The 15,436-nt window shown below is 41.6% G+C and overlaps 1 protein-coding gene across 1 annotated transcript in view; it reads left to right on the top strand.

Moving 5' to 3' along the window:
• Window positions 1-15,436, top strand: part of LAMA4 (laminin subunit alpha 4) — a 153,182-nt gene that overhangs the window by 19,000 nt on the left and 118,746 nt on the right. Inside the window, exon 2 of the mRNA XM_084622433.1 lies at window positions 14,697-14,798. Coding sequence (XP_084478559.1) covers window positions 14,697-14,798 — 102 coding nt within the window. The remainder of the gene's footprint in view (window positions 1-14,696; window positions 14,799-15,436) is intronic.

Here is a 15,436-nt window from a genome sequence, read left to right as displayed (position 1 = left end):
CAATCAGCAACCATTTCATCTTGACAGCATTCAGTTTAAGAAAGTTAAATGATATTCAAGCCCAGTCATCGACGAGAGAGACATGTAATACAGACAGGACCAGAAGGTAACCTATAAATATAAACTAGCATGAGTGCCACAAATAGAACCCTGAGGAAATGCAGATTCACTTAATGGCTCGCCATACGTAAATAGGCCTGTCATAACAAACTGCCGAGAACAACACTTATCCCACAACATTACCATTATTCCCTCACTTAGTCACTAAGCTTTTGGGGAAATCTAGGACTGAACTGGTCCCTTGTCTATTATTGAGTTTCTCTCTTTCTTTAGCAAACTTAAAGTCATTTTAACTTTTTGAAAATGAAACCTAGAAGACATGATGCACAAATAAATTAAATTAGCTGCAATTGATATCACAAGTGCACAGACTACATAATGAAAGATTAGCAGACATCATATCACAACGAAAATTAATGACCCCAGCAAAACACAAGAACAGTTATCATGTGCTTATATGTAAAGGGTGTGATGACTCACTCTAGAAATAATTTAACTCCAAAAGAACGAAATGGAGACACGCTGCTTATACAAATTTGAACCCAAGTCAGACACATCACACAGATTTGATATCCATGATGACCAGACCCATTACCCTCCTTGGACCAGACTTAGACCTGATGTAGTCAAGTGTCCATTTTTGGCAAGATGGAGTGGCACCACCCATCTTGGGGGCAAAGGGGGCACAAAAAATTTAAACACAGTCATTTGTGATCTCAATTATTCCAACTGTTGATGGTGTTACACATGGCCTCAAGCCTGTCTCCTAACTGATGGTTGTCGTACGCTCGTAACTGCTAAATGTCTGGTGTTAGTTGATTGAGGAAATAGCATTCTTAGGTATTATGTGAAAAGTCTAATGCTCATACATGTAATAGTGGTGAGATGTGAGTGAGCATCATCTTCAAGGATGAGGTGGGTAACACTTGATGCAGGGTTCAGTGATTTATTAGCTCCTAGTTCTACTTCTTGACAATGTTTGCAAGCCAGTCTTGCACAGTCACCTAGCATAACGCCAAATAGCCCAGAGACCAAAGGCACAACACCTGCTGACACACACCTCAATAGGTTACTAAGACTCCTGTTAAAATGTCTGCTTACCTCCATGTCCGCTGTCCTCTAGGGCAGCGGTTCTCAAACTGTGGGTCGGAACTCCAAAGTGGGTGGAGCCCAGGGCGGTGGGGCTCGGGCTTTGGCTCAGGCTTCAGTTCTCACTCCTCGGGTCATGTAGTAATTTTTGTTGTCCGAAGGGGGTTGCAGTGCAATGAAGTTTGAGACCCCCTGCTCTAGGGATAGCCAAAAATTGCATTGTCTTACTCTCCACTCATCTAGTTCGTTCCAGAAAAGATTTGTTAATTTATTAATGAGTCCCTCAGCCACAGTGTGATTTTGATGTAGAAAGATGTCTAGGATAATGTGTGTGTGTTTCTAAAGCTATACTGTACTCTGTGACCTGCTAGTATGGTGCAGTGCTCAAGACTTTTACACATGCAATTAATGTAGTTTACTAGGAGCAAACCATAGCATGCATTAAAAATATAATAAATCCCCATTTTACAGTTTGGTAAACTGAGTCACAGAGAGCTACATTCTGACTGTGTCTGCAGGGGCACTTTAGAATGGAAACGCTGTACAGGGAGCCTTTTTGCCTACTTTTCCTAGACAGCATGTGCAAGAAGAACCAAGCAAATGCCATTGCTCAAGATGGGAGACTGAGAGCATGGGAGAGCGGCCACTAGTGTGTCTTGGACCAAGAGGGAGCTACCTGCTAGTTGCAATTATAGTAAGGGGTCTGCATACCTGCTAGTGCCCAAAACCTACTCCGCTCCCACGCGCGCACACACACACACACACACACACACACAGAGCTTTGAGGTGGCTGTTTCTTCCTTTCCCCCACCTCCCATGCAGGCAGAATGTCTTTGAGCACCATACATCAGACATTACAACTACACCCCCCAAAACCAGAATTTCACCTAAATGGTTCAACACCTTGCCCAAGGTCACACAGCAAGTTCTGTAGCTGCACTTAGAACTGCTGAAACCTAGTCCTCTGTTCTATTCATTAGCCATACTTGCAGCTTGTGTCTGAGCTAGAAACCAGTTGCACATGAGATGTACTCTACGTCTCTCAGATTTTATTTTTCAGCACCAAGTAAGGGCATCTCATTCAGGTCACAGGATGCAGGAGGTCAGAATTGTGGGGCATAGTGTTATTACAGCTCCTGCTGTTTGCAGAATGTTTCCCATCAGTCCTGAGAAGAACTAAATCTTTGTGCTTGTGAAAAAATATGTCTTTGAACTGGGCAAACTGCTGGGGAATTTGAAAGGGCTGTTACTTCACTCACAGGGAGCAGGAAAATGGGTATCCATGAGTCTGTGACCAGGAGCTCACACTGTAAAATCTATGTTTGAAAGTTGTAGGATGTTACTTATGCCACCAAACAGCAGTTAGGAGGGGAGGTTGTAGCCTGTATTCTCTCCTTGGTTGAGAGAAATTAACAGACTGAGGGTCCCCTATCTGTCTGATGCTAAAGTGAATGCTTTGTTAGCTAATATTTTCCTACTGTGACAAGCTGAATGTTTTGTGCCCACCATATGTCCAGGGGTAGGTTGCTAGGATGCCGTGTTAGATAAGGACAACCCAACACTTCATTTATTCACTCAAAAAAAAAAAGCAAAAAAAGCAGCATAGCACAGAAGGATGATTCCAGTTTGATAAAATATAAGTTACTAGAACAGGACCAAAAGGATGGTATTCTAGGTTAAAGCACAAGCCTGGGAGCCAGCAGACTGTACTGGGAGTTGGGATCTGTTCCCCGCTTGACCATGGATTTGCTGGGTGACCGTCTCTGGAGACATTTACACTGCAGTCAGCACCACTTGATAGTGGGCAAATCTTTCAAATATTCTGGCTGCTATTCTCCCACCACAGAGTACTTAGTCAATGAGAATTAAGCCCTCTGTACCTCAGTCTCTCCATCTGTAAAATTGGGACAATGTCCCTATTTCTCACTGGTGTGCTTTGGGGCTTATTCATTGTAGATTGCAAAGAGCTTTGAGGAGCTCAGATGAAAGTGCAATCTCTAACCCTTGGCTGGGGAGGATTTATTTACATAGTCAAAGATATTCAAGCACACTGCAGGGAAAGCAATATTTGCTACATGTAGAAAAGCTTGTTTGAAAACCTAGCCACATGTGTCACAATGGGGAGTTGCTGGGGTTTGAAAACATCTGAAAAACTGGATCATATTTAATGGGAGCTAGAAATCTAGCTTTTTTGAAAATATGGCTCTTTCTCCTTTGAAGTAATTTGCTTAGTTTAAAATAAGCATCCAGTGAATTGTAGGGAATGTCTGACTGTCTTTCTCAGAACTGAAAAAAATGTAGATGCCAGGTAGCACCTCTGTCACAGCAGGTTATGTACAGAGTTTAAATGATGGCGTGACAGAGCCCCAGTCCAAAGTCCTCCTCACAAAAAACAGGACACTCTAAAAGGAAAAATCCTGCTTTTGGGACAGAGGTCAGCTTATTTATCTTAAGAGAGCCTTATAATCCAAAGGGCCTCAGATCTTTGGGCTGCTAACTCCAAACAAGGCTCACAACAAAAACAAAACAAACCAAAGTACCTATGTTTTTTGAAAATCTCTTCAGGTAGTAAAGAGTTGCCCTCTCCACCACATTACGCTGGATGATCTAGTCTGACCTCCTCTGTAACACAGGTCGTATTATTTCATCTAGTTACTCCTGTACTGGCACAACGATTGTGTGTGAAGTATATCTTCCAGAAAGACAGCCAGTTTTGATAGGGAGTCATCAGGAGATGGAGAATCCACCACTGGCCTTGGTAGTTTGTTCCAGTGGTTAATCAGCCTCATTGTTAAAAATAAAAAGAAACCTGTGCCTTCCTCATTTGAATTTGCCTGGCTTTAACTTCCAGCCTTAGTTCTTATGATGCCATTCTCCACTAGATTATGCTTTATATGCTCCTTAGAAATTAGGAATAGCTGCTTTGCCTTCTTCCCTTGTGCCCCTGAAGGAGCTCCTCCGGGTTCTAGCATCCCACCTCTCAACTAGAAGCCCTTTTCTTAGGGATGGAGGGAGGAAACATTTTGGGGTCCTGCAGATGCTGTATCACCCATCATACTGGTGGTCAGATCGTGAAGATGAAAATACAAATAATCAGAATACGCATCAAAAATCTATAAGGGCATATTTGTTACTTGGGGATATATTATCTCCTCAATGCATGCAAATTTCCCATGGTAAGTAATAGGAGTCACACATGCACCTGGTTCTTTACCGTTTTACACTCCATTTCTAGGACTGCTCAAAATATGGAAGCACTGATAAATCTGCACCTTGCAAAAATTTACATTTCTGTTGCCAGTGGTCTGCAATTCTTAATGTGATTTGATTTTTGTAAGCATTTTTGGAGAGGTATAGTCTTGTGCTCACACTGAAGATTCAAAATAATAATGATGATCAATAATGATTTTCAGAGCCCAAAAGCATGCTAAGAATGTCACAGAAAAAAGATTCAGTATCTGCCCTGAACAGCTCAAGATCGACATTCAGATATTAGACAGCAAGATCCTGGCTTGCCCTGCGCACTGTGTAGGGGAATAAGAGGGCATAAGGTAACTCTTCCCTCCCCTGCTCAAGCTATCCATACTGCAAGTCACAGCATGAGGCGAGAGCCACTACTCACCCTCCCAGGCAGGGAGCGGACTGGCAACAGGCTGACCTTGGCCACCCCAACAACAATGAAGCTGGCACCAATGGGAAAGTAATCCATGCCTGGTAGGGAGCTGGCACTGTTTACTTCTCAACTGGAGCAAAGGGAGAACCAGGGACCAAATTGTGACCTGCGGTGTCACAATTCAGTCCCTGCTCTGCTCCTGGGTAGTGCAGCTACCTCTTACTCAGGGTCAGTGCATAATTTCTGTTGGGGCTTGTGTAGGACCAACAGACCACGGTTGTAGGCTGGCAGGATTGAACCTGGGACCTCTGGAGCTTAGTTCATGAGCCTCTGCCACATGAGCTAAAAGCCAACTGCCTCTTAGCTAAGGCTGTAGAGCAGACTCATTTAACTCTCTCTCTCTAAGTTGTCTTGGTGCCACTAGATGGGACAGAACATCACACTCAGAAGGTGTGTGGGTTACACTTGTTGGGGGTGAACCCCAGTATCTCTAGGCTTGGCAGTTCATAGCCCGGGCACCTCGCCGCTTGCCGCATCAGTTATGACCCTTAAAAAATCTCTATTTTTTGCTCTGAAATGTGTTTTACTTAAAATTCTCAGCACAATTGTATCCATCAGAGCCATACATCAGGGCGGGACAAGCAGGGCAGCTACCCAGGGCGCAAGGCCAGGGTGTCTGTGGAAAAATGGGGGGATGAAAAAAACAGTATGGGGTAGAGCCTTGCAGCGGGACTGAGATCACATGGGTCCCATTACCATGCCAGGCCACCCACACTGGCAGCAACGCTGCCTTCAGAGCTGAGTGGCCAGAGAGCAGCGGCTGCTGGCCGGACACCCAGCTCTGAAGGCAGCACCACCACCAGCAGCAATGCCGAAGTAAGGGTGGCCTGGTATGGTAACAGGACCCCCGCTATCCCAGTCCTTCTGCAAAGCTCTAAACCCTACCAAGTTTTTTCGTCCACCCCATTTTTCTAGCCCCACCCACTACCCCGGCTTTGTGCCTTTGGTGGCTGCCCCGCTGTCCGCGCCCTGGTTGCAGCCCTGGTAGAATACGTGATTGTAAACATCTAACGCTAGTTTGACAGTAGGCTACTCTTTCAAATAAACACTTTACGACTGACTGTGCAGCAGTATTATCTTTGGTAACCACTCATTCAAAGACATAGCAAGTTTAAAATTTTAAATTAAATCATTGCTCGAGCCCCAGCATCTCTCCCATTACAAATTAAGAACTGCTCAGGGCCAGTTGTGAATGGACATTCCCGCCCAGAGAGAGGATTATAGACCGACAAAGCAGGGGAAGAAGAGAAGCAGAAAAGGGGTCACCAAATAAGACTGTGGTTACTCACTGAGGAATGTAGACATCTTGATAGTTCTTTCCAAAACAAAGCTAACATATTAAGGAATAATTCCAATATGATTTAAAATGTGTGTTTATTGCAAGAAACTGAAGTGTCTATGCATTTTGCATATAAAACATTTGTAACAAAATCACCACACCATACAGAACTGTGATATTTAGGACCCAGGACAGAATTTTTTTTATAGTCTCATGTATATTTAAGATGCTTGCGGCCAAATAAAGCCCTGGTTTTAATTAACTCAAAAGCTGTTCCTCCATAGATGACACTGTGATTAAAGTGATCCTTAAATTGCACTTGGAAGTAAGAATCTAGTAGATAATTCTCTAGAGCCTAATCTTCAGTCTGGTGCCTGACCACCCATGCTGTATGCTGAGTTGCTTCTTCAGGGCTGGGAGGAAGAAATCCTTCAGCCCTACTCCCAAGCTGCAAAGTGGCAGCAGGATTGTTTGACAGGTACTCCTCAGTCTAAGAGCTACATACAACTCAGCACTGGCTAGGCAGCCGGCAGGCTGTAATCACTGCTTATCTCATTATTCATAACTATGTCAGTGTTACCTTGTGCTTCCCGCATCTATCTGTTGTGGCTCATCTTTTATTTGGATTGTAAGCTTTTTGGAGCTGTAACTTTCTTTTTATTCTGTGTTTGTATAGCACCTAGCACAAGGAGGCCCTGATCCATGACTGTGGCCCCTATGCACTACCTGGATACAAATAATAAATAGTAAGAGCTAATAGTAAGAGGCACTATCTGCCTGTATATGACACTCTGTTGACAAGAGGGACCTGCTTCAGGGAGATATACTAAAAACCTGCTCAGGAAAATGCCACCTGATCACAGACTCACCTAGAACACTCTGAGCAATTACCTACATCTCTCTCCCACTTTAAAGAAAATAAATTAGAAAAGGCATGTTCATAGCAAACCTATGTACCGTGCAATGACATCACTCCTGCTACTGAGGCTTCAGAAAAGGGAACGTGGCCCCGATTCTGCTCTCAGTTACACAGGTATAGATCAGAGTAACAGCACTGATTGCAGTGTAGTTACATGACTGCAAGTGAGAACAGAACCATGCCTCATGTTTCCACATTCTCTTCTATCCACAGCCCTATCCTACACCCACACCACCAAAGACGGTGGAAACAGGGGGTTAAGACAAAGCAGGGGAAAGGAAGTAACTCCAGTGGCACTGTCAGCATATTCTACAGCAATCTTCAGCAAGAAGAGCTAATACTGCAGCATTACAGCCGGTTTTAAGAAATGTCATAATAAAACCCAGGTGCAAAAATCAATGTAAAATACGCAAACAGGGTTTACAGATTGTAAAGGACTTAGTAAAAGAGGTATATTGAATTGGATTTTTCAACTTGTACTTGGAAAAAATATTGTCCCTTGGGCTAAAGAAATCCCCTCCCGGAGCCAATAACGCCTAATCCTGAAGATATAATAGGTTATGCAGACCCAACATTCTGGCCCACCAACTGTTTCCCAAGTTCATAAAAGGGCCAGTGGGTGGAAATGTTGCTCACCCACTTCCCGCATCACTCATGGAGTATACTTAACATTTTTCAAGGAGGCCAAATTGATTTTGTTCCAAACCTGCTTATGCCCTGTCTGCAATTATTTTATGCACCCACAAACATTAGCCCAATTGGATCACTCAATTAGCTGAATATTCTGACATGTCTTTTTATAAACATGATGTTGGCTGTATGCACTGGAACATATAATGGATCATTCCATTGTCACCGGTGGAGGAGGGAATAAGAAAAATATAATAATAATTAATACTTGATAAATTGACAGTATCCAAGGGCAACAGTCTGGATCTGATTTCCCTCTCACATTTGTGCAGCTCCATTAACTTCGATAGCACATTTCTGATTTAAACCAGTGCAAGAGCAGAATCAGGCCCATTGTACTTACAATGGTTAGTAGCAGCACTTAAAAAAGGAACCTTTTCAAAAGCACCCAAATGACTTAGGAGTTTAAGTCCCATTTTGAAAAATTACTTAGGCCCAGATCCTTAAAGGAATTATCCTAATTCATACTGATCTTTGAAGATCTGGGCCTTAGGCACTCAGGGACAGATTTACAAAGGTATTTAGGTGCCTAAAGATACAGATGGGTAACTAATGCAATTTAGAAGAGCACCTAGGTAGGAACAGTGCCTGATCCCCATTGATTTCAATCAGGCCTTCCGGAGCCTAAGTCACACTGAAAGTCAATGGGACTTAGGCTCCTAAGTCATTTAAGTACATTTGAAAATTTAACTCTTTGTGTATCACTCTCCTCCGTGGGATTGATTCAGAACAGGTGAACTGTCTTTTATAGGCCTTATTCAGCTAAGAGAGAGTTCCCTTTAGTTTAAATGGAAGGTGACTATACTTTTGGAATGGGAGAAGTTTGGTTCTATCATCTCTGCAGCTGCACATTTCTGAGTGACCAGGGTGTGCACTGCAGCAGAGTGACAATTTAGGGGGCTGGGTATTTGTTACAATATTGTAGGGTAGTCGTTTACAGCATGGTGTGCAGAGACACAACAGATGTGCTTAACATAAGTGTAAAGGTGATTAACGTTGTTGGAGAGTTGTAAATAGCTTGTAGGTCTCCTTTTCTCAATTTTATACACACTTCAGCAATGTGCATGGTCATCATTATATCCTAACAATGATTCTGCATACCACAAGAGCAAGAAAGCTATTGGACAGTGTGACACTAAGCACCCCTTTATTCAGACCCTGCACACTATTGTAGTAATCTTTGTACAGAATATGCTTTGTGAGACATCATTTGAAAACTAATAACTCACTTATCAGTAATATTGTTGTGTGATGTATGTATGTGGGAGGTATTAAGAGTTATGGATATATGCTTGAATTATGACTAAAGTGTGTTTCAATAAGGCACGTCAGGGGAGGTTGTTAAACAAGTCTGTCTTAAACAAAGAATTGTGTTGATTCTCTGACCAGCCCAATCTTCAGGTGAAGATAATGAAGGTCCATTTTCACATATTAGGTAAACAAAGCTATTCAGCCAATAACTGGGAGAAGAAAGAGCATGGAACTTCCTTCACAACCAAACACATGTCTTCTTCCTCACAGCTTCAATAAACTTTACTTTGATTGACAGGTAGCTCTCAGAAGAATCTATTTCAAAGGTTTGCTTGTCTATAAAGACAGGGGGTCTAAACCACAAGTGATAAGCAATTGAATCAACTGATTGTATACAATATTACTGTGTAATAACAGGGCACAGAGAGGTCTTTTCTGAAAGCTAATGACATGCCAGTGATTAATATCATTGTGAAATGTATGTATTAACACTATGAGGAAGTATGCATACTTAATGATATTATGTTTTAAAGTCTGTGGCCAAACAGGGAGAAAGATTCCCTTTCAGACAGGAGAGAAGACAACCATTTACCTGTCTCCTATGTAAATTAAGCACACTGGAATTAAAACAATGGAAGCCCCATTTACATACAGGGGGGTGGGAAGCCCTCAGGAAGGGAAGAACAGCATGAGGTCATCCTGCCTCTTAAAACAAAGTCATTGAACTGTGGAAGATATAAACAAACACTCGCCATCTTTGGGCATTGATCACTAAACGGACACAAGGCAATAGAACTCTTGCAAACTGAAAAAGATGGATCCACCAGTCCGGGGGGATCAGCATCTCTGGGAACTGAATATAGGTGATAAAACATCTTAAACAAAGTACTTTTATTTGCTGGATTAAGGTTTAGACATTTAGATGTGTTTTCATTTTTATTTGCTTGTAACCTTTTCTAACTTTATTCCTTTTACTTAGCATCACTTAATCTATGTCCTATTGTTTCATAAATTTGTTTTATTTTTACTATAAACCAACTCAGTGCTGTGTTTAATGAAACGGTGTATTTACCCCAGTTAAGTTAACAAGCTGTTATGTGCTTCTGTGTCTTAAAGGAACAAATTAACCATATTATTTCTCTGAACTGTCCAGGAGAGGGCTGAACATTGCAGAGGACATGGTTTGGGGGAAATTCAGGACTCGGAGTCTGTTGGAGTCACTTTGCTCGTTGTAACCAAGGCTGGTGGAAGCCACTGTGGGCCTGTAGACAGGCTGCTGGGATCAAAACTGCTGAACCAGAGCTGTTTAGTACACAGATGCTCAGAGTGTGACCTGCATGCTTGTAGGCTGGTTCTGAGCATCCCAGGCTGGGAGCTAATGCAGTAAAGCACTGTGAGGCATCCAGGGTTGCAGGGCAAGTGGTGACACAACCTCTTACTGGTCTGGACTGCCCTCAAGTTCTTATCACAGACAGACACTAATTTATCAGTTAAGACCTCCCACCAGCTGAATGACACTAGAGAACAGAACATGCCTTATATCTATGTGGGAGGAGAGAACTACTGCCAAGAAAGACTTTGTAATAAGAATCTGTTTTCAATTTGGAAACTAATTGTCTGCTTTCCATGGTGTGTGGTTCAATCATCCAGCTGAAATTCTTAGTCTATCGTGAGCCAATTCTGCAATTCCATGTCAGGTTTCATCTGCTGAAAGAAGCAATACAAATGTCTAGTATTTATGATACCCCTATGTAGCCATAGTATGAAGGATTTTCCTCCTCAGTAGCTATTACAGAGAACAAATATTTCCAAAAGCAAATTAAATTAACAATGTGTATAAAAACTGTAAAGGCAGCTAAGTTTTCCATTTATGTTCACCTCTGCCAAAGAACCAGCTCCAGAACTTTGGGGTAGGGCTAAGCTAATGTTTCAGGTCTAAATCTCGCCTTCCTATTGCCAATATCATGTCAGATACCATTATAATTTAAAATAAGCAGCTAGTTTGGTAGAATAAAAGACTTCATCCAGTATCCTTGAGAGGGGAATAGAAGACAAGGGCAGTTCTCTTGCTGTCTCTTACTATCTACGAGAACATTTAATGTAATGGCAAGGAGAACCATCTTAGGGAATGGACATGAGGAGCAATGGGTAGGACAATGGAAAGTAAGGCACAGGTAGGAACAGAAGATGATCCCTATTTCAGAGCAACTCAGGAAAATAAGAGAGAACTATGAAAAGCAAGTCTAGTAGTCATTTCTACCAGTGCAAAGTGGGTGTGAAATGCTGCCATTCTGACTTGTTAGCAATTTATAACCACTTTACAAGAGGAAAATCATAGAATCATAGACTCATAGGACTGGAAGGGATCTTGACAAGTCTTCTAGTCCAGTCCCCTGCACTCATGGCAGGACTAAGTTTTATCTAGACCATCCCTGACAGGCAATTTATTCCAGTACTTAATCACCCTGATAGGAAATTTTTCCTGTTGTCCAATCTAAGCTGCCCTTGCTGCAATTTTAGCCCATTGCTTCTTGTCCTATCCTCAGAGGTTAAAGAGAACAATTTTTCTCCCTCCTCCTTGTAACAAACTTTTAAGAACACAAGAACAAAAGAACGGCCATACTGTGTCAGACCAAAGGTCCATTGAGCATAGTATCCTGTCTTCTGACAGTGGCCAATGCCAGGTGCCCCAGATGAAATGAACAGAACAGGTAATCATCAAGTGATCCGTCGCCCATTCCCAGCTTCTGACAAACAGAGGCTAGAGACACTGTCCCTGTCCATCCTGGCTATAGCCATTGATGGGCCTATCCTCTATGAATTTATCTAGTTCTTTTTTGAACCCTGTTATATTCTTGGCCTTCACAACATGTACTTGAAAACTGTTACCATATTCCCCCCCCCCCCCGCCATCCCCACTCCCGTCTTCTCTTCTCCAGACTAAACAAATCCAATTTTTTTCAATCTTCCCTCATAGGCCATGTTTTCTAGACCTTGAATCATTTTTGTTGCTCTTCTCTGGACTTTCTCCTCCTTGTCCACATCTTTCCTGAAATGTGGCGCCCAGAACTGGACACAATACTCCAGCTGAGGCATGTCAGCATGGAGTAGCAGAAGGATTACTTCTTGTATCTTGTTTACAACGCTCGTGCTAATACATCCCAGAAGGATGTTTGCTTTTTTTTGCAACAGTCTTACACTGTTGACTCATATTTAAGTTATGATCCACTATGACCCCCAGATCCCTTTCCGCAGTACTTTCTTAGGCAGTCATTTCCCATTTTGTATGTGTGCAACTGATTGTTCCTTCCTAAGTGGAGTACTTTACATTTGTCCTTTTTTTAAAATTTCATCATATTTACTTCAGATCGTTTCTCCAGTTTGTCCAGGTCATTTTGAATTTTAATCCTATCCTTCAAAGCACTTGCAACCCCTCCGAGTGTGGTATCATCCGCAAACTTTATAAGTGTGCTCTCTATGCCATTAACTAAATCATTGAGGAACTAAATCATAAATGACGTACAGAAGTTGCAAGTCAGCAGAGAGTCAACCCCATGATATCTTCATGGAAAATTGGGCACACACCCAACTATGAAAATCACCTCAAGGATAGACCCTCTAAATCTAACCAAACAATGGAAGAATAAAATATATTCAGGGGAATTTTATTAATAATCTTCCTTTCCACCATACTCAACTGTTAATATATCCTATCCCTGAATGGCTAGTGAATATTGTTGAGTCTTCTTCCTTCAGTCTCTCTTAACAAAGGGACCACAAGCAGCTAATAGGTCTGCTCAGCCATAATCAAGTAAAGAGGTTCAGCGTCACAGATGAGCTATTTATATGCATTTGTCTTTTTAAGCAAATAACAGATTTATGGGTTTTGAAGATCTGGACATTTTACGATTAACTATGTTTACCATAAATATTGGTATATTATCTGTAAATTAAAAGTGTAATTGACCTACACATAAGCCATGTAGGCTTTTGTACAGGCATGAAATCCTGTTCTGGGAGTACACTGCTACATAAGAGAACAGGAGAAAAGCACTGCCGCACCGATGATGCCACCACAGCCTAAGTCCAGGACACAGGCAAGAATTGTAGGCAAATCAGCAAGTCCTTCAGGTCCATCCAACCCTCAGATGGAAAAAGAGGATTTGTCATTCCCGAGAGATGCCAGTACATCTAAACTACCATATTTACACCAATCCTTCAGGTTGGGGAAGAGAAGGTCTTTTACATATCCTTATATAAGTGACTCTCTGAAAAATTCCTTTACATTTAGGCCAAATATCCTATTCCTGTTTATATGCAAGTATATGTGGTATGTAGCACAGCTTTCAGCTAACAGAAAGCCAGCACTAGACCCTTTAAGACCCATGAGGGAAATGTTATAGGGGCTCTGGGGGCCCCTGCATCCACTACACACCAGTGAGGGAATAGGTCTTCACAACAGTCCCACCTAGGACATTGTTGGAGGTAGGCAAGGGGAAGGGCCACAGGATCCACAGTCACACAACCCCAATGGCCATAACACCACACACAAATGATTGTGAGAGACTCTTTGCCACAAGGATTATTGGGGTCCCTACTGAAGCCTCAGACCTGAGTCAAGCTTAAAAGAAAAGGAGAACTTGTGGCACCTTAGAGACTAACAAATTTATTTGAGCATAAGCTTTCGTGGGCTCCAGCTCACTTCATCTTTCTATTGTGACCGCCCCTCTCTAAGCCCTTGTGCACTCTGTAATCTTATTTATATCATTTTAGAGTTTTTTGTTATTAGCATTAGTATTTATTTTACTGATTATCTTATTTTATTGCTATAATTAATATTTAAAACATGTTGCTATACTAGACTATTTCTTTTCTATGAAATTATGTTACATGTATTAATGTCCAATTTCAGTAAACATACTGATCAAAATAAATATAGGTGTATCCCAGTTATGGTCACACGTTCAAGGGTTTACAGGAAAGTCAGCATACAAACTGTACAAAAGCACATCTAATTTCTTCACATCTCTTTTGACTTAAACATAGAATCTCTATATGGCACATCCAGAACTGTGCTGTCGTTTCAGGAATTACTTTCTGGAATGACAATATAGTATAGCTTTGGCATGCTGTCATCCCCATCAATAGATATTGGAGTGAGTAGATGAATACCATACAAACCACACTCCGTGATTGTCAGCTAGCTCTTGTTCAGAGGAATGTTAATCTTCATAGGTATATTTCTGTCTTCTCTATAGGCCTGATCCAAACCCTAATGAAGCCAATGGAAAGATTTCCATTGACTTCAGTAGACTTTTGGATCAGGTCCTGTATGTGTGAAATGAGATACCTCCTCTCCTTCAAAATATTCCTCAAAAACACCTATCTTTATAAAGCCTTAGAGTCAATAATTTTCTGTCAGCTTATCTTCTCCATTTGCACCTCACATTTACCATAAGAATCTACAAGTTTCTCATCACATAGCCATCTGGGGAAAGAGGAATGGATGTTGTCATTTTAATGAGGAGAGGACAAGAAAGAAAGACTAAAGGAGAAGGAGGTAAAACCCTACCTGAGTTCAGCAGAGTGTGTGGTGTCTATTCTGATGGGGTTATGTCATGTTCTCTGAGGAAACCAGACTGATGCAATACTTGCCTGTCTCTGAATATTAGCCAAACCCGACCTTAAAATGCATATATGTAGAAAATATTTCATTTTGATTTTTTTCATTGCAGAAATGCCAAGAAGGATTTTATCAAACTGCTTCAGGAGATTGTTCGCATTGTAACTGTAATGGTAATGCAAACAAGTGCCTCGATGGATCTGGAATCTGTGTGGTAAGTCTTATGTGCCATCCCCACCCACTCTGCTGTCCCCCATTTCATGGATGCCTTCCATTTAATCATAAACATGAATTATATTTTGATTGACTAGATAAAACCTTAGCAGAGTCTCCTCTCTTGATCTTGGATAAGTCACCACCTGAATGAAATACATTGGAGGAAAACCCAAGCTACTGCAGGTTGTGGTATTGGTAAATCAAAATCTGAGACTCTTGTATCATCAATAATCCTGGATCCCAATACACCAGCATAGTATTATACTACATTACCAGAGGTGCTTTCTTCTGAATTACATTTAAAAGGTCATCATCACTTGTCATCATTAAAGATATCCAGGTGCTAGGATCATTAACTACAATGATCTGACCAAATTTCAGTGAAGGTACTTACATTCTGCCAACCCAAATTATCTCTGAGGTTTGAAGCATTTGGATGAGCCACTAAAGAGTTGCCACATTTCATCTCAAAGATAAAGTGATTCCTAGAGAGAGAATTTTAATCAGTTTATCAACACAAAAAGGACTTTGGGATCCATCTTGCGAAAAGCATATCAACGTAAGCTCATTTCAACTCTCCCTTTCACTGTACTGTGTTTTATATCATACAAACAGCTTATGGTTGTATATGACCTC

This window comes from Lepidochelys olivacea, assembly GCF_965140295.1.
Source record: "Lepidochelys olivacea isolate rLepOli2 genome assembly, chromosome: 3".
Taxonomy (NCBI): domain Eukaryota; kingdom Metazoa; phylum Chordata; order Testudines; family Cheloniidae; genus Lepidochelys; species Lepidochelys olivacea.
The sequence above is the reverse complement of the archived record's forward strand: the minus strand, read 5'-3'. Positions and strand labels throughout refer to the sequence as shown.